Source organism: Pelodiscus sinensis, chromosome 29, assembly GCF_049634645.1.
Source record: "Pelodiscus sinensis isolate JC-2024 chromosome 29, ASM4963464v1, whole genome shotgun sequence".
In the NCBI taxonomy this organism is placed as follows: Eukaryota; Metazoa; Chordata; order Testudines; family Trionychidae; genus Pelodiscus; species Pelodiscus sinensis.
Window position 1 is genome coordinate 5,664,190 of NC_134739.1, and position 25,421 is coordinate 5,689,610.

General features: G+C 46.3%; 1 protein-coding gene across 13 annotated transcripts in view; it reads left to right on the plus strand.

Annotated features, from left to right (window-relative positions):
• The window catches only part of TANC2 (tetratricopeptide repeat, ankyrin repeat and coiled-coil containing 2), a 711,362-nt gene that overhangs the window by 198,341 nt on the left and 487,600 nt on the right, over positions 1–25,421 (plus strand). The window contains exon 1 of one of the 13 annotated variants that reach the window (XM_075911629.1): positions 7,115–7,217. The exons of the other annotated variants lie outside the window; for them this stretch is intronic. Within the exon in view, the coding sequence (XP_075767744.1) occupies positions 7,151–7,217 (67 nt within the window). The 5' untranslated portion in view covers positions 7,115–7,150. Of the gene's footprint in view, positions 1–7,114; positions 7,218–25,421 lie in introns of those variants that run through there. 13 annotated transcript variants of the gene reach the window in all.

Here is a 25,421-nt window from a genome sequence, read left to right on the forward strand (position 1 = left end):
CATGTTACATTGATATTGCAGAACATTTTCAAAGTAAATACCATTGGGAGCTGCAGTTATTATGATAGCTTGCCTGCCTTCCAAAACAAATGTCTTAGGGTATGTCTCCACTTAAAGCTATAATTGCAGGTTTGGCAGGCTAGCACGAATAACAATAGCAGTGAAGATGGGATGGCATGGACTCTGCTGTGAGCTAGCTACCCAACTACATGTATAGGGTGCCTGGCAGGCTTCTACTGGGGTGGCTAGTTTGCACATCTGCTGTTGCTGCTCCCACTACCTTGTTTAAAATTAGTTACAGCAAGGGCGGGGAACCTTTTTTGGGTCAGAGGCTGCTGATCCAAGTTAAAAACAGTCAGGGCCGCACACAAGTGAGAAGAGGAAAAAAACCCTGCTAACTGAGACAGCTCCCAACTGAGGAGAGACACTCCTTACATTCCCCTTAAACACCAGAGTCTGGGGGAGGGGCAGGCTAGTAGATTGTGTGCTCAAGCACCAGGGCGGGAGGGCAGGGGATGGCCAGAGAGCTGGAGCATCAGCATGGGCTCTTCAGGGATGGGGGATTGGGAGAGCTTGGAGGCCAGATCCAGGCTAGGGGTGTAAGCAAGTAGTTGAATTGACTACTTGTATTCCCTCCCCCCCTTTGCTGCCTTTGTATCAGGGGCAGCAACGGGAGGGGGATGTAGGAGCCGGTGCTCGGGGGAGCCGGCTTAAAAGCTGGTTCCCTTATCACTATCTCTACGATGCTGCCTGCCCTCCCTGCGCTGCTGCTTCTATCAGCTGCTCTGCGTCCTTTGGAGCGGCCCTCGTGGACAGTGACTGCTGGACCAGGCGTGAACTGGGACTGAGCAAGTCTGGCTCAATCTTAGCTCGTGCTGGGTCTGGGATCGCTGCGGCGCTACATTTTAAATTGTAAGTGTTGCTTCCTTGACTTTCCCTTTTCTATGCAGTTTTTCTTTACTTTTTCTGATTTTGGTTATTTAAAAACAAGGTAGAATGAGATACAGTTTTAGTTGAGAATTTTGACTGCAGCCACAGGCTTCATGTTATTTATTGCTTGGTTTTAGCCAGGGGCGACCCTAGACTATCTGCCAGCAACTGGTGCCCTAGGCTAACCATGCAATTGGCTCCCCCAACCTCCAAACCCCTCAATGATATTGCACCACCATTTGGCGCCCCATTTAAATTGGCGCCCTAGTTGACTGCCTAGTTCGCCTATATGGATGCGCCACCCCTGAATGTAACTGTCTATTCATTTTCTACATAATGAGGTCTTTAGTCATTTTTAAAAATACATATATAGCGTACAGCTGTAAAGGTGGTCTCTCCCCTTAGGGAGTATGGGGGCCAGCCAACCCTGTTTCATGACACGGGCTTTAAGGAAACAAGGGTTCAGGAGAGTGGCAGACAATCTGGTAGTTTGGAATCATGTGTTAATGATGTGTTAGTGAACAGTTAAAGCCCAGTCTTGAGGGAGAAAGAGGGCAGACAGCTTGGGGAGGAAAATGGCATAAGGAAGGAAGCCTGCCTGAACTAAATGTAACACCAAGAAGGAGGGTTTGAAGGCTCTGAACTAAGGGGAAGAAGGCCACAAGTCCTATGATTAAGGGAGACTCTGTGGAATGGGGATGAAACCAGATATTGGTGAGCTGAGGATGCCAGCTTGAAATGCCATACAGTCCCATGAGGACTGTGGAATCCCTTAAGGAAGAGTTTGAAATTGCAGGGACCAGGGCTGGAGGAGACCTGTGGGAAAGACTCACCCGACAGGCTAGTGGCTGCAGTTGTATTGGCAGAGCACTTTGCGTCAGGGAGAAGCAGAAACCTGGCCCCTTCGAACACAGGTGAATTGTAAGCCCCCAGAAGGACAGGTGCGGTCTTGAGTGACCAAAGTCTGCTTCATACTCAGTTGATTAGATCCCAAGAAGGGGAATGTTTCTTTCAGGACTTGAGAATGCAATACTATGCCATAAGGAGGCATTTTCTGGGATGGCACCTTGCAACAATAGCCCAATGTTTTTGACAGAGTTGCATTTTGGATTTCTTGGATACAAATCATTCTGTATATAAGTTCAAGAGTAAGCAACTCAAACATGGCTAAAAGTGCTGTGGCTCTTTTCATGTGGTATCTCAAAGAATACAGTGAGTTTTGAAATTATAATTCTTTTCAGTCTTTTTCATATGAAGTATTTATACTCAGCCAACAGAGTCAGTAAATCAAGTTAAAGATGTCTCTGTGTTCTGATGTGGTGTTGGTAATTCTGGTTAATTAGAAAAACACTAGTAGTTGTAACATTATAATGCCTTCTCATTAGTCGTCACTTCCAAAAAACGCTGAGCAATAATTTTAAAGAAATATGGTTTGTTTATTTTGACTCAGCTTTCATTAGTTTTTTTTCTATGTTTTATGGTACTGTGGTTCACAAACACTTATAATTCAGAATCTTACTAAACTAGGATAAACAGTTTTATTTATATCTGTCTCACCAACAGAAACACATAGAGAGAATTTTGTTGTAATCAAACTACTGCAAAAATCTCATCAATACTATTTTGAAAGCACCAAAAGATAACCATAGGAGCCTGGATTCTGCAGGGTCTTATGGTTATCTTTTGCTGCTTTCAAAATAGTGTTGTTGAGATTTTAGCAGTAGTATGTATACAGTAAAATTTTCTCTTTGCGTGTTTGTTGGTGTTTAATCTATCTTTTCCAGTCTTGTGGGTCCCCGAAGTTCTTGTGCAGTAGAAACGATACTGTCAAAATGTTTTATAGCAATACTTGTTTTTATGTAGCTTACACAATATTTTAGTTTGGACATGGGTTTTTTGTCAGTAAACTATTCTTCCACTGCAACTAACAATCCTCTAATCTTAAAATATGGAATGTGACCCTGTTATTGATTGAGTATTATTAGAGTTGAAAGCAGATGATAAAGAACAAAGTATTCTTTTTATTTTAAAAAACACAAAAAGAAAGTTATTTCTGAGACATTCTAAGGAATGTTAATGTAAACGCTGCATATTTAGTTCTATTTGATGTCAGATTCATATCTATATTTTGCTATATTCTCTTTGAAACCTGGCAGTCCTTTCTGGGTTTTTTTTGATGTGTTGGATATACATCTTAGTGAGCAGCTTTAAAATACATTTTTATTCTCCTGTTTCTGTTCTATGAAGATAAAATTAAAACCAGATGTGTAATTCAAATAATTGTGGATTAAACAGTCACAATAACTCACATCTGAAAGAATCTACATTTCTGTTTAAGAACTGCACAAGTAGCATGGTGATAGTGATACAAGTGTGTCACTATCTTATCTGAAGAATAGAGGTATGTCTACACAGTGGAGCTATTTTGGGATACAAGAGGTATCCCAAAATAGCTATTCCATGTCTTTTACATGTGCCTGTTATTTTGAAATAGATTTCAAATAGATTTCGAAATGATGGGCGCGCTATTCCGGCATCCCTGTAACCCTCATTCCATGAGGGCTAAGTGATGTCTTGAAATAGTGCGTTATTTTGAAATTTGGCACTGGGTAGACAGCGTCAAATTTCAAAATAAGCAATTTAGAAATACATTTGAAATAAGCTACACAATTTGCATAGCACAAATTGCATAGCTTATTCCAAGATAAGGATGCTGTCTAGGTGCACCCTAGCAGTAGTAGATGCAGCTGAATCTTGGCGACAGTATGTAGTTTTGACGCGCAGTTTGATATTGCACCCTAGATTATTTATGGAAATATACTTGTGAATATGAATATGCATAACTGGAAGATTATTTATGCAAATTACACTCGTTCTTCTTGTAATCCTGAACTATGGTTGGCTCTGCCAACACAAGGGGCCAGGTCTCCTGATGCTGGAACACATTTTGGATACTGCGCTTTTCCACTGGAAATGTAAAAAATGTAAACATCACAAAAGGTGCCTGCCTTTGGCAAAAGGGATGTAAAGACACGAAACCAAACACAGAACACTCTTGATTTCCAATCTACAATGACTGCTGGAAACATCTAAGATTGAACAGAGGGAAAGATCAGGCTGGAGGTTTCCCAGCTTGTGACAAAAGCTGATTAGAGCTATTGTTTGGGTAAGAGATTGCATGTAACAAGTCTCTTAGCCCTGGTCTACTTGTTTCGAAATAACAGGTGAAGCACCCACAGTACCAAGCCTGTTGTTTGAAAATAACAGGCTGCTTAATTCGAAATAATAACTCCTGCTTTCCACGAGGAATAACACTTATTTTGAAATAGTAGTAGTGTGGAAGCTCCACTGCTGCTTTTTTGAAATAAGTACTCCACAGAGTAATTCAAAATAATTACTCCCCAGTACTTCCCCAGTGCTAAGTCAAGGTAGCGTGTCCACATTAAGGGAGCCTGTCTTGGATTAATTTCGAGGCTTCCATGTAGTGTGGACACGCTATTTCAAAATAGTTATTTTGGGAGTTGTTATTTCGAAGTAAGTTATTTTGAAATAATTTCCTAGTGTTAACATGCCCTTTGAGTATTAAGCTTAGCTGTCATGTTTGTTTTATTTGGCTAAATAACTTACTTTGATCTGTCCTCGCTTACAATCACTTAAATCCTACTTTTTGTATTTAATAACATCACTTTTGCTTATTATCATACCCAGTATAAATAATTGTTACCTGAGAAGGAACAACAGTTGTGCATATCTCTTTCATTGATAAAGGGGACGAACCTATGAACTTGATCTGTGTAAAACTATTATGCAGAGTAAGACAGATTTATCTATGGTTTTGATCCCATTGGAGGTAGGCACCTGGGTGCTGTGTCAAGTCCCTGTCCAAGGTGAAATGATTTAAATCGACGCAGTTTAAATCGCTGATTTCAATCAAGTTTCCTACTGATATTTCTTCCCATATTTCTTAAACAGTGGTGCAAATGTGATTACTAAAACATGTTCATTTACAACTCAGAACAGCATTTTACAACATCTAAGAGTGCATACTTTGTGTAATTTTTTTATATTGCTGGATTAGAACATAATACTCATTACTCGTGTCAAGCTGCAGGTGCAGTAGCAATACATTATAAATGGTAAAAACTCTCACACACAAATTCAATAGCATTTACATTTTATTAAATTAAAACTTAAGTGTTACATAAATGTTTCACATTTGCAATTGCAACAGTTTCTTGAGATTAATAACTCTAACAAGTCCTCAGAACACTAAATATATGGTATCCTTAAAACTTGTGCAACCAGCTCTCATCTTCCCCATTCCCACTGTCATTTTGATTCATAAACTGAAACAGAAATATGAGTTTTCCGGCTTTTTCAACTCCCAGTTAGTTTTTTAGCTTTGAGTGAGTAATACAGGCAGTCCCCGGGTTACGTACAAGATAGGGACTGTAGGTTTGTTCTTAAGTTGAATTTGTATGTAAGTCGGAACTGGTACATATTGTAGGGGAAACTCGAGCCAAACATTTCTCCAGAGCTCAGTTTTATTCTCCCACACCTCACTTCCCTCAGTCCTTTATTCTCAAGCTGAGGTGTCTGCTGAGAAAAGCCGCTCCACGTCTCCCTGGTCTGCTGGGGGGGGAGGGGGGGAGTGCTAGCTTCGCGCCTCCCTGGTCTGCTGGGGGGAAGCAGCTGGTGCGGGGTTGCCTTACCCCATTTGTAAGTAGGGATCCGATGTAAGTCGGATCCATGTAACCCGGGGACTGCCTGTACCAAACAATAAAAATATTCTCTCTGTGCCTGCAGAGGAAGCTACTGCTGTGAAAAGTTGGCTTAGCAACTGAAGGAACTCAGTCTCATGTGCCTGGCTAATTATTCCCACCAGTTCAGGGGAGAGACTTTGTTCAAAACATCATTAGTAAACTTGTACTGATTAAATGATTTTGCTCCAGCCCTGCAACTTATTATGGCTGGCATAACCAAGGAGTGGATTTCAAGTGCCCATGCCATGGCAGCAGCAGCATCTTTAGAAATTAGGCATCTACCTTTATATTTGGGATTAAGAATGTTCGCAAGAAAATGAGGTGGAGTTGGTATTTGATCCATTTGCTTCTTTATTGCTTGCAGTTTAACTTTCTGGTGAGGTATTTCTTTCATCAATGTCTCTTGAAGTGCCTTCCAAATTTCTACAGCGTCAGCAATGCAGAAGCAATTTCTCTGAAGTTTGTTTAAAGCTATGGATAATAGGCTTCAGTATATTGACCATAACCTCTACATTCCTCTTCAATCCAATATTAGATACTTTGGTTGAGTTACTTCCATATATTTAATCATGGTTTTCTTTACAATGTTTTATGAGAACAGGCCAATTCTTAACAAATTGTTCAAAACAACCATAGAATTTGATCGAACATTTTGAGAGCAAGTTAATTTGGATCCTCCCACTTTCTTCAGTGAAGTTGAATCAAAATGGTTGTTATGGAGGTATTTTGTGACTTCAACAGCATTTTATTTTATACCCAGAGAAGATGTACTTTAGTCATTGAATAAAAGATAGATATATTAAATGTTACTAAGGAGCACACTTCTGTTTCTTCTTCTAGGTATTTTCCCATCTTTGCCATGTTTGCAGTAGTGTCCATGACAAAACTGTGCATGTCTTAGCTGAATTTTTATTCACAGTTTATTATATCTGTCTCTGCCACTTCTTTTAAATATTCTGTTGTGTGTGCATTTCCCGATGTATTTGTTTCTGAAAGATATGCAACCCCATCTTCTGTTGTCACATAGGCATATATTATGTGATTATTGTGTACATTTCCCCACCCTTCAAGGCTTAAACTAGCAAATTTCACTTCAGTATTTCTTCCACACTGTTCAAATTACTTCTCATACAGCAGTGGTCACCAACCAATAGATCAGGATCTACTGGTGGATTTTGGAGCCTCTGACAGCTGTTCCTAACTGGTTTGGCCAAGAAGCTATCAAGTGTGGGCACTTCAGCTGCTCCTCCCCCCACTGCTGCGCATCTCCTGCCCTTTGCCTTGGAGCTGTCCCCTAGCATCTCCAGGGAGTGTCCTGCTTGCTGTGCAGAGCAGGGAAGGGAGAGGAGGGTGCTGATGTCAAGGTGCCCTCCTCCCACTCTGCATCCTGTCTCCACAGAGCAGAGAGGGGTCACAACAGGACTTGGGATGGAGTTTGCTGGCTGCTTTTGGGAGTGATGCATGGCCAGGGCAGGGGTGATCCTGCCTTATCCCCACTGTACCACAACCCAGGAGCCACCAGAGGTAAGCGGTGTCCTGCTGGAGCCCACATCCTGAACTTCTGCCCCAGTCATGAACCCCCTTCTACACCCAAAGCCCCTGCCCTAACTCTGCGCATCCCTGCATCTGAACGCCATCCCAGAGCCTGCACCTAGAACTAAGGTGCCTTCCCTAAGGTCATCTCAGAACCCCTCTCACTCTGCAGATCCCTTAGTCCAAGACCGGAGCCTGCACCTCAACGCTCTGCCCCAGCCTAGTGAAAGTGAGTGAGGTTGGAGAAGGGAGGGAGGGAGTACAAAGTGAGCAGGGACGGCGCCTCAAATAAGGGGCACAAACAAGGCGGGGCCAGGGTATTTGGGTTTGAGGTAGATCTTGGATTGCACTTAAATTCAAAAAGTGATCTTGTGTTTAAAAAGGTTGGAGACTACTGTCGTATAGTGTATCTAGCAACCTTCCCCCAATGTCTGCTCTACCAGGTGGTGTGTATCCTGGCTATATGGACACAACCATGTCAGTGAAGATGATGTTAACAATGTGAAAAGGAGAATTTGTGGCATAAATGAACTTAGTAATCTTTTTATCTATGGTGTCTTGTTGGTTTTACTATATAATTGAAGTCTTTTGCTTGCTAATAATATTTAGTTTTTGTCTGAAATGTGTTTTAGTTGCAGCAATGCTGCAAAAAGTACCAACAGATGATCCAGAGAAACAGTTTAAGTCTCTTATGCTTAAAGGGATCCTGAAACAAAATTAAAAAATGATTTAGAATAGCTGTTCTTCTCAGTTCCTCACTCTATTATTCAGTTTATCATTTACATTTTTTTTCAGCAAGGATGCAGATCTGATTCCAAATTCCCAAAAAAGCAAAGACTGTGTTTAGAGTACGGATGTCAACATGAAGACAACTACACAATTAACCAATAAGCCCCATCTTATTGGTTAATCTTCTCGACTACACGTACCCCCCCCTTTCTGCAAGGGGAGGAGCAGGAGCTGGTGCTCATGAGGAGCTGGCTTACCGGATCCACCTCTTCTCCCCCCGCCCACGGCGCAGCTGCCTCTAATAGAGACAGTAGTGTGGAGGGTGAGGGGGACGGGCTTTTGAGCAGGCTTCCTGCACGTGCTGGCTCTGCAGACTGACCTGTCATCCCCCCTTGCTGTCTCCTACAGAGGCGGGAGGAGGGGGAAAGGCAGGAGCTGGTACTGAGAGGAAGCCGGTTAAAAAGTCAGAGGGGAGTTAGATAGCATGGCAGCAGCCCCTATCTGCTAAGCTCCCCACAGACAGGAGCTGCTGCCTCTGTAACAGAGGCAGCAGGCGGGAGCCAGTTTTTCAAATCAACTCCTTTTGAAAATCACCTCCTACCTGCTGCCCCGCAAGGTGGCTGGGGGCTCCCTGGGAGTTGGGCTGGGAGTGCACTGGGTGGTGGCCCTGCCTCTAAGGACTATTGAATAGTTGTGTAACTGTTAAAATTTCATGTGGTTACACAACTTTTCAATTTCACACTAACATCCCTAGCTTAGAGTGCACTTAATTTTGGAGTAAGTCCCATTGAACTCACAGGCACCTCTGTTTTTTGATAAAACAAATATAGGATGGGGTTCCCTTGGAAACGCTGAGTTATGCTGAAGTAAAATAGAGAATAATCACATCATCCTTATGGTCTGTGGCTATCCTATTCCAAAACGAGGGGCATGCCTTATATAATATAAAGTAAGAAAATGACAATCACTGGTGACTGGTAACTCTAGATTTCTCTTCCTGCAAGTTTCTGTACTGTATACATACCTGATACATTGTAAACCTAGTTAACTAATTAAACAAGCCATAGGGTTTAGCTAAGCTAAACGTTTTTTGGTGTTTTTTAGTAACATCCAACATACCCAAACAGCTTGGCACTATACTTGTTAAATCGCACTTATGGTAAAAGGCATGTAGAAAATCTTGAAAAATGATGTATAATTCACATCTTCATCCACATCATCACACCCACTAAGCAGTTTTCCTTATTAGATTTCATTCTTTCAACTAGCCCCTGCATTGTCTTTTTGCACTGCTTACACTTGACACATTTTCCTTTTTACTCAGGGAATAGATTTTGTCAAAATATTCCCAGATAGAGTCTTTCTTATGAGCAGAAACCATGACAATTTTTCTGTCTCAAAAGTCTGGGAGAATATAGAAAACTGTATCTGATGAATAATACCTTCCATTTTTCTTTCCAATCTGCTTCACTATTTCTTTCTGTGCTGCCTTCGTCCTTTCCTATATTTTGTGTCTCTGTGTTTAAGGCCGTGTCTTAACTAATTCCTCTGCTGTGCTTGACCCAGGTCCACCGCCATATAAGCACAGAACAAAAACAATAATATTCAGCTTGTGTCTTTCTTTGCATATTGCTTTATTCTGCTGAGAAACAGAAATTGAAAGACTAGAACTTAAAAAAAAAAACCCTTAAAAAAACAACAGTCTAGTTGCACCTGAAAGACTAACAACACATGTAGATGGTATCATGAGCTTTTGTGGGCACAACCCACTTCTTCGGATGACCAGAGTGTTGGAAGATGACCGTAATGTTGGAAGAAGTCATCTGAAGAAGTGGGTTGTGTCCACAAAAGCTCGTGATACCAACTACATATTTTGTTAGTTTTAAAGGTGCTACTAGACTATTTGTTGTTTTAAGTTTTTCTTGTTACAGACTAACTCGGCTCCCCCTCTGAAGCTTTAGAACTTTCAAGAAGCATGGGCTTGTAGTTGGCTTGACAGACTTAAAATGGGTTTGTTCAACATCTTTATTAATGACCTGGATGAGGGGATAGATTGCACCCTCAGCAAGTTTGTGAATGACACTAAGCTAGGGGGAGAGGCAGATACATTGGAAGGCAGGGATAGGGTCCAGAGTGATCTACACAAAGTGGAGGATTGGGCCAAAATAAATCTGATGAGGTTCAACAAGGACAAATGCAGAGTTCTGCAATTGGGATGGAAAAATCCCAAGCACAGTTACAGGCTGGGGACCGACTGGCTAAGTAGCAGTTGAGCAGTAAAGGACCTGGGGATTACAGTAGTTGAGAAGTTGGACCTAAGTCAACAGTGTGCCCTTGTAGCCAAGAGGGCTATTGGAAAATTAGCATGTGTTAAGAGAAGCATTTCCAGCAGATCTAGAAAAGTGATTATTCCCCTTTATTTGTCACTGATGAGGCCACTGATTGGTCCTGCTTTGGGCAGGGAGCTGAACTCGATGACTTCTGAGGTTTCTTCCAGCCCTAGGATTCTCTTATTCTCTGTCTAGAGCAATTAATTCATTTTTTCGAGACTGTAAGTGTAGCATATTAGTAATGAGATTTAATTGTAACTGCTAGTTTAAAATGAGAAATTTAGTATTTTATCGATGACTTAAAATGATTTAAATAAAAAATATTGATTTTTATCCTATGAATGAGCCTTCTCAGAGCTGAGTGGATCTCACTGTCTGTGTTGCTCTGCTGTGGGTTGTGACCCCAACTCTGTGCTGGCGCTGGAGGATACCAGGGGTTCTGACTCAGTGGAACGGGATAATAGGGTAACCTAGAGGGCAAGTAGATGGTGGTATTTTAACACATCAGGTACCAGTCTTAAAGGGATCTCTGTGACTGAGTCAGTCATGGTGATGCTGGGAATTTCAGTTCATGGTGGTTGTGACAGTGGGATGTCTCTAGATTCTTGGATTCTTTACAGTCAAATACTTAGCCTAAAAGGACAGGGGATACCTCAGCTCACTTCCAGTATGCTACTTCCACAGCTTTGCTTCTGCAGCAGTACATGCTACTTCTCTTTCTTTCTGTCTTGGGCATTTTGCCAGGCCATTTTTCTATTATATCTCCCTTCCATTTCCAGCCCCATATCTCTTTCATACCTCTTTAAGTGCCTTCATACTTATCTGTCTGTTCTTCAGATTGATGAACTTTTTAAGTGAAAAAGTATGTCTTCCTGGCATTCACAGCATTTACTCTTTGTATATAGAACAAATTTTCGGGGACTTTACAAGTAAATCCATTAATCATCTCGTGAGTTAAAATTGATTTTATAAAGAGTCCTTCAAGAAATCTTCAAGAAATTTCACATTTGGCTTCTGCATATTGTTGGTCCCTGATTTTAACAAACTTACCTTAGAGTACACGGAAATCTTAGTAAAGGATACATTTCTCTCTCTGTGTTTATTTATTTTAGAATTAGTACCTAGTATTTTTTGTCGTTGCCTTTAATCGTTCTGCAAGTTTCTTCAGGGGAGGTGGAAGAATAATGTTCTACCACAGATAATACTGTTATGGATAGGAAATAACTGCCATCTTACTTCAAGGATAAATATAAAGAAGACATTGCAAAGAATTGTCAAACAATAGCAGTAGCACCCAAAACAATTTCTCCTCTCTTGATTATCCACATTTCCACATCAACTGCAGTGAATGAGCTACCCTGACTTAATTGGCCTCAGTTACACAGGTACCCTCTTTCTTTTGTTGTCCTTAGACTCTCCATCCCTAGAGGTCCCAGCTGACTAAGTCCTGGCTGGGATGATTTAGTTGGGGTTGGTCCTGCTTTGGACAGAGGGCTGGATTTGATGGCTTCCTAAGGTCTCTTCCAGCCCTGCAATTCTGTGAATTCTTGTATATATCCATGGCTCTGTAAACTCCACTCCATTTCATCTAATGAAGTGGATTTTACGCACAAAAGCTTATATTCTCCTTCAAGTGGTCCCCGTGGGTGCTCCACTCTGGGTGCTGGTGCGTCCTTGAGCCGGCGACCGGAGACTTTTTCTAGCTGTTTCTGCCGCGGCGCGCAGGCGCCGTGGCGCCCTCTAGTGTTGTTCGAACTGAAGGGCGCCTGCGCGCGCGCGGCTCCTCAGTTCCTTCTCTACCGTCCTCGGCAGCAGACGGAGCTCTCTCTCTCTCTGCCAAATCTGTCAGAGAAAAACAGTTAAAATTGTTGTTTTTACCCCCCCCTTCCCTCATTATCCAAGTTCTTAACCCCCCCCCCCAACCAGTTAAAACAAAAAAAACCAAAAAACAAAAGTTTTTTCTCCGGTTGCGGTTCGCCGCTTGTTCCCCAGCCCTTCATGCCCGGCTCGCCGGGCTTTAAGCTCTGCGAATCATGTCGGGATGCCATGCCCGCATCCGACGGACACTCTGCGTGCATTAAGTGTCTGGGGGAGGCACACCAGACGCAGAAGTGCCAGCACTGCTCTAAGCTAACAGCCAGAGCGCGACGTGACAGAGCCAACAGACTCACGACTCTCTTATATGAGAAGTCGCTCCGTCCCTCCTCAGACGATTCGACTCAGCAAGCTAAGGGTATGGAGAAAGATCAGCCTCCTACCCATTCTTCCTCTGCGACATAAAAATCAGCTCTCCCTCCGGCCTCAGCTATGTCCTCAGGACATGCCGGGAACCTCCGGTGCGCAGGCACCGCACAAGAGAGCTCATTCTGAGCCGAAACAAAAGGCAACGGCACTGGCCGCTTCGGCACCTAAGCCGTCATCGGCACCGACGGCGCCGTCTATGGAGCGCTCGGTACCGAAACAACACCTAACGGCACCGGGCCCTGCACCGAAGAAAGCCCGCACCGAAAGCCTATCCAGTAGAACCTCGGTGCCGAGATGTACGTCGGCACCGACATCACCGCCGAAACCGCACCGCTCGGCACCCTCTCAAAGCCGAAGCCGGTACCGATCCCCGGTGCGGAGTCACACCTCGTCGGCACCGCCATCCCCGGCTTCCTCCATCCATTCTACCAGATCACACCATTCTTCAGCTAGTGGCATCGGAACTGAACCTAGAAGCAGATTCTCATCACAGCATTCCAGCCCGTCTCAAAGACCTCCATCTTGGCAAATGCCTGCGGTTCAGTACGCATACCCTCCCCCTCCGCACCAATGGTATCCACACCAATACCCCTATCCACCACCGCCATACGCCACACAATGGCAACCGTGGAGTCCACACCCAAAGAGGTCTCACCACCGGCCCTCATCTACAGTCTCTAGGCCACCTCCAGCCTCTCCCCCTGCTACCACATCAGCTACAGAGCCAAACTCTCCTGCTCCTTCGGATGGCCATGATTCACTTTCTGATGGCGAAACCAGATCTCCGATGCACAACTCCTCTTCCTCTCCAGACGAAGCGGTCACCACTGATGCCCCACCTTCGGGAGACGACACTAAAAAGTTTCAAGAGCTCTTTAAACGAGTAGCACTAGCTCAAGAAAAAGATCTTCAGGAGGTCCAGGTCAAACAATATTGACTTCTCCGCTCACTTCAACCCCCAACAGCTACTAGAATCGCCATCCCGATGGATGAGGCTATTATGGACCCAGCCAACAACATTTGGCAAACGCCAGCGTCCATTACACCAACAAACAAGAGAGTAGACCGCAAATATTTCATCGCTCCCAAGGATATGGACTTTCTGTTCACCCATCCACCCCCTAACTCCCTGGTAGTGGATTCGATCCGACACAAGGGTAAACAGCCTAATTTAAGATCAACCCCACAGGACAGGGATCACAAAAAGGTGGACATTATGGGCCGAAAGGTCTATTCTTCTTCCACACTACTCCTTAGAGCGGCCAATTATACCGCTATGCTGGCAGACTATAATAATGCCAATTACTCGAAGCTCCAGGACCTTCTTCAACATCTCCCGGAGCATAAACGCCCAGCCCTGCGTAGCATTATGCAGGAGGGCCTGGCCATTTCACGCACAGCTTTACAGTCAGTTATGGACGTGGCAGACACTGCGGCTCGAATTACAGCCTCCGCAATAGTCCTACGCCGAATGTCATGGCTACAACCCTCTGGCGTTCCTAGGGACCTTCAGCAAAAGGTCGAGGATTTACCCTTTGATCGCACCAATCTATTTGCATCCAAGACCGATGAGGTGCTACATTCTATGAAAGACTCCCGTACAACCCTTAGAACTCTAGGAATGTATACTCCGCCTTTTAGAAGGAATAGATATCAGCCTTACCAACGACCCAGGGAACCATTCCGTCAACAGCCCAAATACGATTTCCGTAAACAAAGACCACATCGTCGTAGACCTCAACGTCAACAGCAACATGTCACACCTCATCCCCCTGCTGGCAAGCAGCAGGTTTGAAGGCCTGGTCGAGAGCCAGGAAGCCAATCCGCCGACCCTCCCGACAGCTACCCTACAATTTCACTACCCCCTCCGAGCTTTTTTCCACCAATGGTCCCTCATTACCTCGGACAAGTGGGTTTTGAATTTAGTCCAGTCTGGCTACATCATCCCCTTTACGTCTACCCCGCCCAACCACCCTCCTACCCTATCCCCTTTCAGGGACCCCTCTCACGAAACCGCACTCCTACAGGAAGTCTCACGCCTCATTCAACTGGGCGCAGTAGAACACGTACCAACACAATTCCGCGGCCGGGGATTCTACTCGACGTACTTCCTAACCCAGAAGAAGACAGGAGGCTGGCGCCCCATTTTAGATCTCAGGCGCCTCAACAAATACATTGCATACCACCGTTTCAAGATGGTTACCCTTTCAACTATCATTCCCTCTCTCGACCAACACGATTGGCTTTCGGCTCTCGACCTTCAAGACGCGTACTTCCATATTACAATTCATCCTGCTCACAGATGCTTTCTACGATTTATAGTGGGTACCCAGCACTACCAATACAGAGTACTCCCGTTTGGCCTTTCTACGGCTCCCAGGGTATTCTCCAAGACTCTATCAGTCGTAATGGCCTTTCTCCGACGCCAAGGCATCATAATATTTCCATACCTGGACGATTGCCTCATAAAAGCTGCGTCTTTCCACGAAGCAAAGGCCATGACAGACACCACAGTAGCCCTCCTACTCAGTCTCGGGTTTCACGTAAATTACGCAAAATCCACTTTGCGTCCCACACAGAAACTGGAATTCATAGGCGCCCTCCTCGATACGATCACAGCAAGGGCCACTCTTCCCGATCACAGGTTCGCGACGATATGCGACCTTGTCCAAGCAACACAGGCGGCACCTACTGTCACGGTCAGCCATTGCCTCAAAATCCTCAGGCACATGGCCTCTACGACTTACGTCGTCAATCTCGCCAGACTCCACATGAGACCCCTTCAGTCCTGGCTCGCTACGGTATACAAACCCTTCAGGGACCAAATGAGCAAGCATGTTGCGATTCCACCTCGCGTTATCAATTCCATTCTCTGGTGGACAACCCCTTGAAACATGCTACACGGTGTCCCCTTTCAACGTCCAGCGTCTACTCTAAAACTCATAACAGACGCATCACTCATGGGATGGGGAGCTCAACTGGGAACCATCACAGCCCAAGGCAAATGGTCATTCGTAGAGCAAGCACTCCACATCAACATTCTCGAGCTACGGGCAGTCAGATACGCATGCCAACATTTCATTCAGCACATAGCTCACAAGACCATCACCATTATGACGGACAATACCACATGCATGTATTACATCAACCATCAGGGTGGCGCTCGCTCCCCTTCTCTATGCTCGGAAGCCACCAAATTTTGGACCTGGTGCCTCTTCCATGGGGTCACCCCCTCTGCAGTATACCTTCCCGGAATACTCAACGTCACAGCAGACACCTTAAGTCGCACATTCATGGACCAGCACGAGTGGGAGATCGACAGACGCGCCCTCACACCGATCTTCCGTCTTTGGGGCCAACCGGAAGTGGACCTTTTCGCCACAAAGAACAATCGGAAGTGCCACCTCTACTGCTCCAGGGGAGCCCTGGGCAGGAATTCCCTCGGAGACGTCCTTTCCATCGCATGGAACGCCTCCCTCCTCTACGCCTTTCCCCCCCTCCCACTCCTGCACAGAGTCCTGGACAAGATCAGATTGAGCCAGGCACGCGTGATTTTGGTGGCACCTGCTTGGCCCAGACGAACATGGTATCCTTACCTCCTCAAGATGATGATAGCAGAACCGTATCCCTTCCCTCCACGCTGCGACCTCCTCTCACAAGATCACAGTCAAACCCTTCACCCGGACATCACCAGGCTGAAGCTCCACGCTTGGCTCCTTCATGGCTCCATGATGCCGAAACTGCCTGCTCAGAACAAGTAAGACACATACTAATTAATAGTCACAGACGCTCTACTAGGAAGACCTACCGCTACAAGTGGACGCGTTTCTCCCAATGGTATGCTCAGACCCATGCAGACCCACCACACCTTGCTCCAATACATAACTTATTGGACTACTTACTCTCTCTGAAACATTCCGGCTTAGCACTTAGTACTATTAAGGTCCATGCCGCGGCCATAGCAGCTTTCCACCATCACCCTCCAAGCTCTTCTTTCCTCGCTGACCCAATAACCAAGCGCTTCTTCAAAGGCCTGCAGAACACCTTTCCTCCGGTTCGTCCACCGGTCCCCATTTGGGACCTGAAAAATGTCCTCAAGAGCCTCACAAAACCCCCGTTCGAGCCAATAGCAACCTGCTCGTTCTCTCATTTGTCGATGAAGGTGGCTTTCCTGGTCGCCATTACCTCCAGTAGGAGGGTGAGTGAGCTTGCAGCTCTGATGGCTGACCCCCCATATACTGTGTTTTTACAGGACAGGGTGGTACTTAGACCCCACCCTAAGTTCCTACCTAAAGTACTCTCTCCCTTCCACGTGAATGAACCCATATACTTACCTGCATTCTTTCCTAAACCACACACTGAACCGACCCACGCCGTGTGGCACACTCTCGACGTCCGACGAGCTTTGGCGTTTTACATAGATCGTACGAGACCATGGCGGGCCTCGCCTAGACTCTTCATCTCATACGCGGATAGATCCAAGGGACAAGCAGTCTCATCTCAAAGAATCTCTAAATGGATTACATCCTGCATCAAGACCTCTTTTACTTTATATAACAAAGACTTACCTGGACTTATCACAGCTCATTCGACTAGAGCAGTGGCTTTCACGACCGCTTTTCTCCATAATGTGCCATTACAAGACATTTGCAACGCCGCTACCTGGTCATCCGACCATTCCTTTGCACAACTCTATGCTCTCTCCACCTCGATAGCATCTTCTATGGCGGTTGGACAAGCAGTGCTGTCTACAGTTACTACCACACGGCTCCAAACCCACCTCCGCGAGCCGACAACTGCTGTGTAGTCACCCAGAGTGGAGCACCCACGGGGACCACTCGAAGGTGAAGAAAGAGTTACTCACCTTGTGCAGTAACGGTTGTTCTTCGAGATGTGTCCCCGTGGGTGCTCCACTACCCTCCCTCCTTCCCCTGCTTGGAGCCTGATGCTCTGGTGGGTAGAGAAGGAATGGAGGAGCCGCGCGCAGGCACCCTTCAGTTCGAACAACACTAGAGGGCGCCACGGCGCCTGCGCGCCGCGGCAGAAACAGCTAGAAAAAGTCTCCGGTCGCCGGCGCGAGGACGCACCAGCACCCAGAGTGGAGCACCCACAGGGACACATCTCGAAGAACAACCGTTACTGCACAAGGTGAGTAACTTTTTCTTCTAATACATCTGTTAGTCTCTAAGGTGCCACAGGGCTCCTCATTTTAAGTACTAATATTTCAGATTTGGCTTGGAGATCCCATCACGGGCTCCTGCTTCTCCCTTCCTACCACTACCTCTGATACAGAGGCAGCAAGGTGTGGGGGTGATGCGAATAGTTGACTATTCGACTACTCTTGTACATCTCTAGTTCACAGGAATTGTTACTCAATCTAGAAGGAAGAAAGGTAGCATATTTGGGAGATAAGCAAGAATTGGAATGAGCTAGTTTTTGGGTGAATTAGTACAGATTTTCATTTGTGTTGCTCTGGAAACAGACACCATATATCTATGGAACTTTGAAAGGAATACATATTGGGGAAAAAACAAATTAAATTTTATTGACAAATTCTTCAATTTTAGAGTAGGTTTTTGTGAGTGGCTCACTGAGCGTCTTTTGCTCACCAAAGAATGTAATCTAAAGATGACCTGATTCTGAGCTATTTTATAATACAGGCGGCCACTGACTTGCAACGCAATCAGTTCCTGGGGAAGCATCGCAAGTCGTGGGCATTGTAACTTGAACCCGCATTTACGATAGGTGCCGTGCGCTGTTGTAAATGCAGGCTGAGGATGTAAGTCGGGAGTTTTCGGACCCTTCCGCACTTACAAAAATGGTCATAAGTATGGGAGGGCGGGTCGCAACTCGGGCTGTCATAAGGTGGGGGTTTCCTGCACACTTAATTCTTGGTTACCATTATTTACTTTTCGTAGAGATACACAAATGTTGTTGTTAGTGCAGTGATGGGGCTAATGAGATGCTAAGGGAACGCTGGGCCTTGTGATGTATGTGTATCTTGTGTTATTTGTTTCAGTTGTTTAAAACGAGGAGCTTTAGTAGTAGGTCATGCACTTGTTCCTAAGTATATAGCCTATAAAAATCACATATAGGGCCTCTTGTCTCTTAGGATATGTCTACTCTACATTAGAAGTCCAGGGTTCAAACTTAGGCTCAAGCATAACCCCCAATTCCATCTACACATAAATGGTGCTAATCCCGGGTTTGAGCTCAGGGAACTCATGGAAGTGGAGTGTGAGAGTCTGAGTGTAGCCAGGATCAATGGTTCAAGCCCTGTTCCTTTTCAGTGTAGAGGTAGCCCCAATGAGAGTCTACTGGAAGAATTTCACAGTTCCATGGGCCAATTTTCTATGACCTCTGGACTGTCAAGTTTGGTGGATAGTCAAGTTTTCTCCTTTTTTGCCACAAAAAAAAAAGGGCTAGTGTGGCCACATTTTCCACCACCCTTTTCAGCTTTTCAGAATTTCAAGGAACCCCTAGGTTTGTCAAGCAAAAAAAAGGGGGGGGCGGGGGCCCACCAATTCATGAAAATCTCATTCCTTCCCCAAGACCCCCCTGTCTCAACCTAGTGAGAGTGAGGTGTGGGGTGGGAATGAGGGATTTGGGTGTGGGAAGGGGTGAGAAGTACAAGCTCTGGGAGGGAATTTGGATGCAGGAGAAGGGATGTTGACTCAGGGAGGGGACTCTAGGCTGGGGAGTGTTGGGCTCAGGTGGAAGGTTGGGGTGCTGAGCAAGCCAGGGCTTATGGATGTGAGGGTGCAGGAGTTTGGGCTGGATATGTGAGTGACTCAGGGCAAGAAGATTGTGAGTATGATGGGCTCAGGACACAGATTTGTGATGTGTGGATGGTGGAGGAATGTTATGGCAGAAGACTGAGGATGTGGGGATGCAGGAGTTTGGGGTTGTAAGAGGCTCAGGACAGAGGGTTCCAGTGTATGATAGGCTTAGATTTGGGGTCAGGTGGTGCAGGAGTGTTATGATGCTGCAGTGAAATGGGGGTTTGGTCCCAATTGGGGGCTTGTTGGCCTGGCTTCATTTTTAAATAAAATATTATGTCAAACTCAAAAGGTTTTAGCATTGTCTTTATATATGAAGGGTGAGGAACCTGTTTTGAGTCAAAGGTCACTGACCCACAGAAAAGTCAGTTGGGGCCACACAAGTGAGATGCAAAAAAAAAGCAAAAAAAAGCTCCTCCAAAAACCCCCAAGCCTCACTAATGTGGTCCAAATGTGCTGGTGGGGGTAGCGGACAGAGTGCTAGTGGGTGCTGGGGCTGGGGAGAGGGTGCTGCTGGGTGGAAGGATGCTGGCTCAGGTGGCAAGGTGCTGGGGCAATGTGCTGGGACGGGCAGGTGGCAGATTGCTGGGGTCAGGGACATGGTCCTGCTGGGCACTAGGGTGACTGGCAGAGTGCTGGGACAAGGAACAGGGTGGTGCTGAGTCCTGGGGTGTGAGGCAAGATGCTGGGGCCAGGGCGGTGCTAGGGTGGATGGCAGGGCTGCCAAGGAGCAGGATAGGGATGGGGTGCAGTATCTGGGAGGAAGCTGGGGGCAGAAGGGGACAAGGTCTGGGTGGTAGGTAGGGTGCAGAAGCAGGCTGGATGTAGGGTGTCTGGCTACGAGGGAGGGTGCGAGGAGGGGACTTGGGTAGGAGTTGGACCTCCCTGCTCTGGCACCCTCTAGACCTGACTGGTCCCAGATGAGGAATTTTTGGACCAGAGGGGGTAATTTCAGGGCTCCTGGTTCCTCCCCCCCTTCCCCACTAGGCTTCTTTGCACCTCTGTCCCCTGCAACCGAACTAAGCTGCCCACCCCTGCTGATTCCCTGCATGTCCCCCAAAACCATCCCTCACAATCCAAGGGAGTGCAGCACCAGTTCCCTGCAGCTCCTCACAGCCCAGCTGAGCTGCCCGTCTGTTCTGTATGCCCTCCCCCATCCACCTCAGCCCAGCTGAGCCCTGCACTGGTTCCCTGCATGCCTACCCCACAGCACAGCTGAGCCCCGTTTCCCTGCACCTCCTCCAAGCCCCACAAAACTGCTGAGGCAAGAGCCGATTCCCTGTCCCTCCCTCCCCTTGAGTCTAGCCCTGGTTCCCGGCACCTCCCTCCTCCTGCAGTCAAACTGAGCTCTGAGCTCCACACACACACCCCACCCCACAGCCCAGCCCAGCCCAGCCCAGCTCCCCACACCTCCTCACTCTGCAACCCAGCTAAGCTCAATTTCCCTGCACCTTCCCCCAAACCATGTAGACATGCTGAGCCAGTGCTCATTCCCTGCCCCTGCCTTCCTCCCTCCCCTTGGCTGTGTCCCCGGAGCACCAATTGGGAAACACTGATCTAAGGAGTAGGAGCCAGCTGGGAAGAAACTTTAGCTGGGGAGGACTTTGAAGCTCTGAAAGAGGACTGTAAAGAATGTGAGTAGCAGTCAGGAAGGTTACTAAAGGGGAAAGGTGTATCCCCTGCCCACCTTCTTGGTGGAGGCTGGGAAAGCCTCAGGTGATTAATATTTATAGTTTATTAAATCCTGACTTTTATATGAACATAAGAACAGTCATAATGGGTCAGACCAAAGGTCCATCTAATCCAGTATCCTGTCGTCTGACAGTGACAATTATCTTCTGTTTTAATAAAACCAACCCTGTAAATAAGGATCTTTGGGAGTTTAATTCTGTCTGCCTACCAGAGGGGGGAGGATACCTCAGTGGTTTGAGCATTGGCCTGCTAAACCCAGGGTTGTGAGTTCAGTCCTTGAGGGGGCCATTTAGGGATCTGGGGCAAATCTGTCAGTAATGGTACTTGGTCCACCCATGAAGGCAGGGGACTGGACTCAATGACCTTTCAAGGTTCCTTTCAGTTCTGCAAGATGGGTATATCACCATATTAATTATTAAACATTACCAATTACTTTCTCTCCCCCCCTTGTTTCTTTAAAACAAAGAAAACCCAAATATCAGTGAAAGACCAGGAAGGAGTGAGTGAAGAGAGGGGGGAAGCTCCAGAGCTCTGAAATGTAGGGGACTTTGGAGGTTCTTCTGCATTTTAGGTGAACAAAGCTTCCTTTTCTACATTGGGAAGATAACCAGTGTAATGCAAACGTATTATCGATAGGTCCCTACCAAATTCATGGTTCACTTGGTCAATTTCACTGCTGTAGAATTTAAAAAATTATAAATTAGATTATTTCAGCTGAAAACTGAAATTTCACAGTGTTGTATTTGTAGATGTCCTGACTCAGAAAGGAGTTGTGGGGATCAGCCCCCAAGATTATTGTAGGGAGAGGGGATTGCGGTAGTTCTACTCTTAACGCTGCACTGCTGCTATTGGTGGCACTGCCTTTAGAGCTGGGCAGCTGGAAAGCAGCATCTGCTTGCTGGGAGACTAGCTCTGAAGGAAGAGCCACTGCCAGCAGCATTGTGGAAGTAAAGATAGCATGGTATAGTATTGCCACTCTTACTTCTGTGCTGTTGCTGGTAGGGTCCTGCCTAAAGCACTGGGTACCTGTCCTATAGCTGCTGCTCTCAGGCCCCCACCCAGCTCTGAAGACACTGGAAATAAGGGTAGCAATACTGTGAACTTTCTAAAATAAGTTTGTTACACCTCCGCTGCAATTCCTTTTTTGGACACGGCCACCACTTTGAGAAATGCTCATCTTCCCTGTGAAATCTGTGTACTATAGGGGAAAAAGCACGCAACAACCAGATTTCATCAAGGGAGACCACATTGCACAGTCTGTAGCATAATTTTAATGGTTATGCATTTGAGGGCCCTAATTATAGGAAGAGATAACAGCACAGCCTTTTGTTAAGGTTGCCTAACTCTTCCCTTTATACAATCCTGTTTTTCAGTTGCTTACCACTTTGCTAAACTTTACTTTTGGGCTGAATTTTTCCATGCTGTGTATCACCGCCTGGATGAATTTCTTTGGAAAACTGTACAGCCACTTCTGACAAAGCTTTGCACATATTGAGAAATGGTGACCTTTTATTTGAAAAGCTATAGTGGCCCTATGCTTTGGAACAGGGGCTTAAAATTTGGCAGGGATGGCCTTTGTGTCAAGCATGTGCTCTTTGCCATCCCAATGAAACTCTGTCCAAATTTAATCAAGCTATAAGCCTTTGAAAAATCAGAACATGAACATGCTAAATAAATTGTAGCAAACAAATTCACTGAAGATTCCTCCTGTACTTGGGCATGCCCTTCTCTGGGACTGAGTAGGATTTTCTCTGCAGTTGGAGCTCAGGGCTGCTGCGTGCGGTGCTGGATCCAGACTCCTAAACTGAAAACAGGGAGCCTGCCTTTTCTGAGCTCACAATGAGTCCCCTACATCATGGAGGACGGAACTGCCTGATTTCAATGTGGAGGGAACAAGACCTGGCCCTATGTGTGGGGTGGGGACTACAGTAGAACAAAGGGAAACTGAGACTCAGAGATCATAGAAAAGTGTGATAGGAAATTAGGATCAGAGTTGATGGAGACTGAGACAGGTTGGGCAAGGGAATTGGGACTGGGAATTGGAACAGGAAAGGGACATAGAGTGGAGGAGGCTGGGAGCCAATAGGTGGGAGAACAATTGAGAATGGTTGCAGAGACTGGGGCTGGTGGGACAAGGATCCTAGGACTGAAGAACAGTGTGGTGGGTGAAAGGAAAGTTGGGAGGCAAGAAGACAGAACCATTGAAGAACCCAGGTGCAGAGGGAGAACTGGGATTGACTGGACAACAAGCTTAGAAGGGCGCTAAAATTGACCAGGAGTTTGGAAACCACTAGGGATGGGCAGTGGTTGGAGGGGAGGGGAGAACAGGAGGTGGAAGGAGGGAGACGCATCTGATTTAGGAGCCAAGATCAGGGAGCTGGGACTAACTGTGCTAGGACATTGTTACTGGAAGTGGAGCTCACAATAATGTTTTTTCCCCCTGCTCCCCATTGCCCCTCTTTTTCTGCTTTATATTTGACCCTCTGTGCCTCTTACTCTGTGTTTGTCATCTGAAGAAAAGGGTTGTGCCCAAAAAAGAAGTGGATTGTGCTTTAGATGTTAGTCTGATTTCAGTTTTGCTATGGCTGAAATTTTCAAAGAACACTAATTAGGCGTTCAGATCCTATTAAAATGGCTGGGTGTTTAATTCCCTTGGCTTCTTTGATAATTCCAGTGACTGTGTTAAATGTTGCTGTTGAAATAGGTTTGTAGACAAGAATTATTTTATTGTCAACCTGAGTCCCCAGCTGCCCACAACCCCATCCTCCACCATGTCCCAAGTGGCTGCATCCAGAGTTCATTGCTGAGCTGCCCTGGTGGAACCTGCCAGTGCAGCCCAGCAACCCCTGACCCAGCAGCGTTCTGAGCAGCTGCCAACCTGCTGGTGCTGTTTCCTTGCTGGTTAGGCTCCCCAGTTGTGGGAGGGGGCAGGGTGTGCTTAGGGAGTGAGGAAGGGGGATTAGGTATATGTGAGGATGGGTGGTGCAGTAAGGTGGCATGGTGGGGTTGTAGGGAATATAGGAATGGAGGCAGAGGGATGGGCAGTGTGGCAGTGCGGAGGGGGAGGGGTTAGAGAAGAATGGGGTATAGGAATGGAGGAAAGAGGTGGGGGTAGTTATAGGCAATGTGGGGAGTGAGAGGGTTTAGGGAGGATGGATGTGTGTAGGAACGGAGGCCGGGGGGTGGGACTATAGGAATGAAGGATGGAGATTTGGGGTGGGCTGTGGGCCATGCAGCTCCAGGAACCAGCTCTTCCCCCTGCTCCCCAGGCTAGGGTGGGGGGAGAGCCGGGGCTGGTGCAGCCTGGACTGGTTGGCTGTGGGGATGGGAAGAGCTGGGTCTGGTACAGTGGCCATCCTGGTGGCTAGGGGGAGAGAGCCACCAGGATGGCCAGACAGAGGTAGGTAGGCGAGCGTAGTGACTGGGTGCACTGCCCCTATTATCATATAATGCTATACATGGGTACTGGGTGAACTTAGGGCTGAGGGAGGTATGTACCCAGCACTGCTCCTGCTGCCCAAGGGCCTACTCCTGCTGCCCAGGGCCCTGCGTAAGCCAAGCCCCTTCCCCTCACTGGAGGGGCAGGGCACCTTTCTCCCAGCAGCGGTGCATGGTTCCAGCCTTCTCCCCCAACCTAAGAGCATGAGGGGAGGGAAAGAGCTCATGGCCCCAGCATGAACATGGGGGTGGGAAGAACAGGTGGTATGTAACCCCAGCTTTCCCCAGCCAGACTATGGGAATGGGGGAGAGGGGCTGTGCCCAGCTCAACTCTCTAGTCCTCTGAGAACTGGTGGCACAGCCTCAGTCTTCATAGGGCTGAATCCCAGACAGCTGGGGGAGACAGACTCAAGAGGGTAGAGGGGTAGAGGCTGGGGGCCGGACTGGGCTGGCAGTTTGGGAAGGCATTGCCTTCCCCTGCCTTTTATACCTGCCACTCATGATGCTCTATAGTCTGAAAAATCAATTCTAGGTGTGTTGATTTGGACATCCAAAAATAGTGGATATTTTTGTTCTTAATCTCAGTGCCTCAGCTCCTTGTGTTTAAAATAGAGATAATACCACCTTCTTACTTTTCAGAGCTCATGTGAAGATAAATTAACTGTTTTGTAGCACTCAGATTCTGTAATGATGAGAACCATAGAAAAACCCATGAGGAAATTAATAATTCCGTCTTCAGAGGAGGGTTTGAATAGTGTGCAGTAATTAAGACATAGGGCCACATACTGAAGAATTAATTGAAAATATTGAATAAGTGCTCATTCAATGAGACTTTAATGCTAGATCATCTAGACTGACATGCACATTTTACCATTTCATCCACCCACTGCTGTAGTAGGTATATAACTGCTTGCTAAATTATTGAAGTCCTCTAATCTTGATTTAAAGACTTTCAGTTACAGAGAATCCACCATTTATTTTAG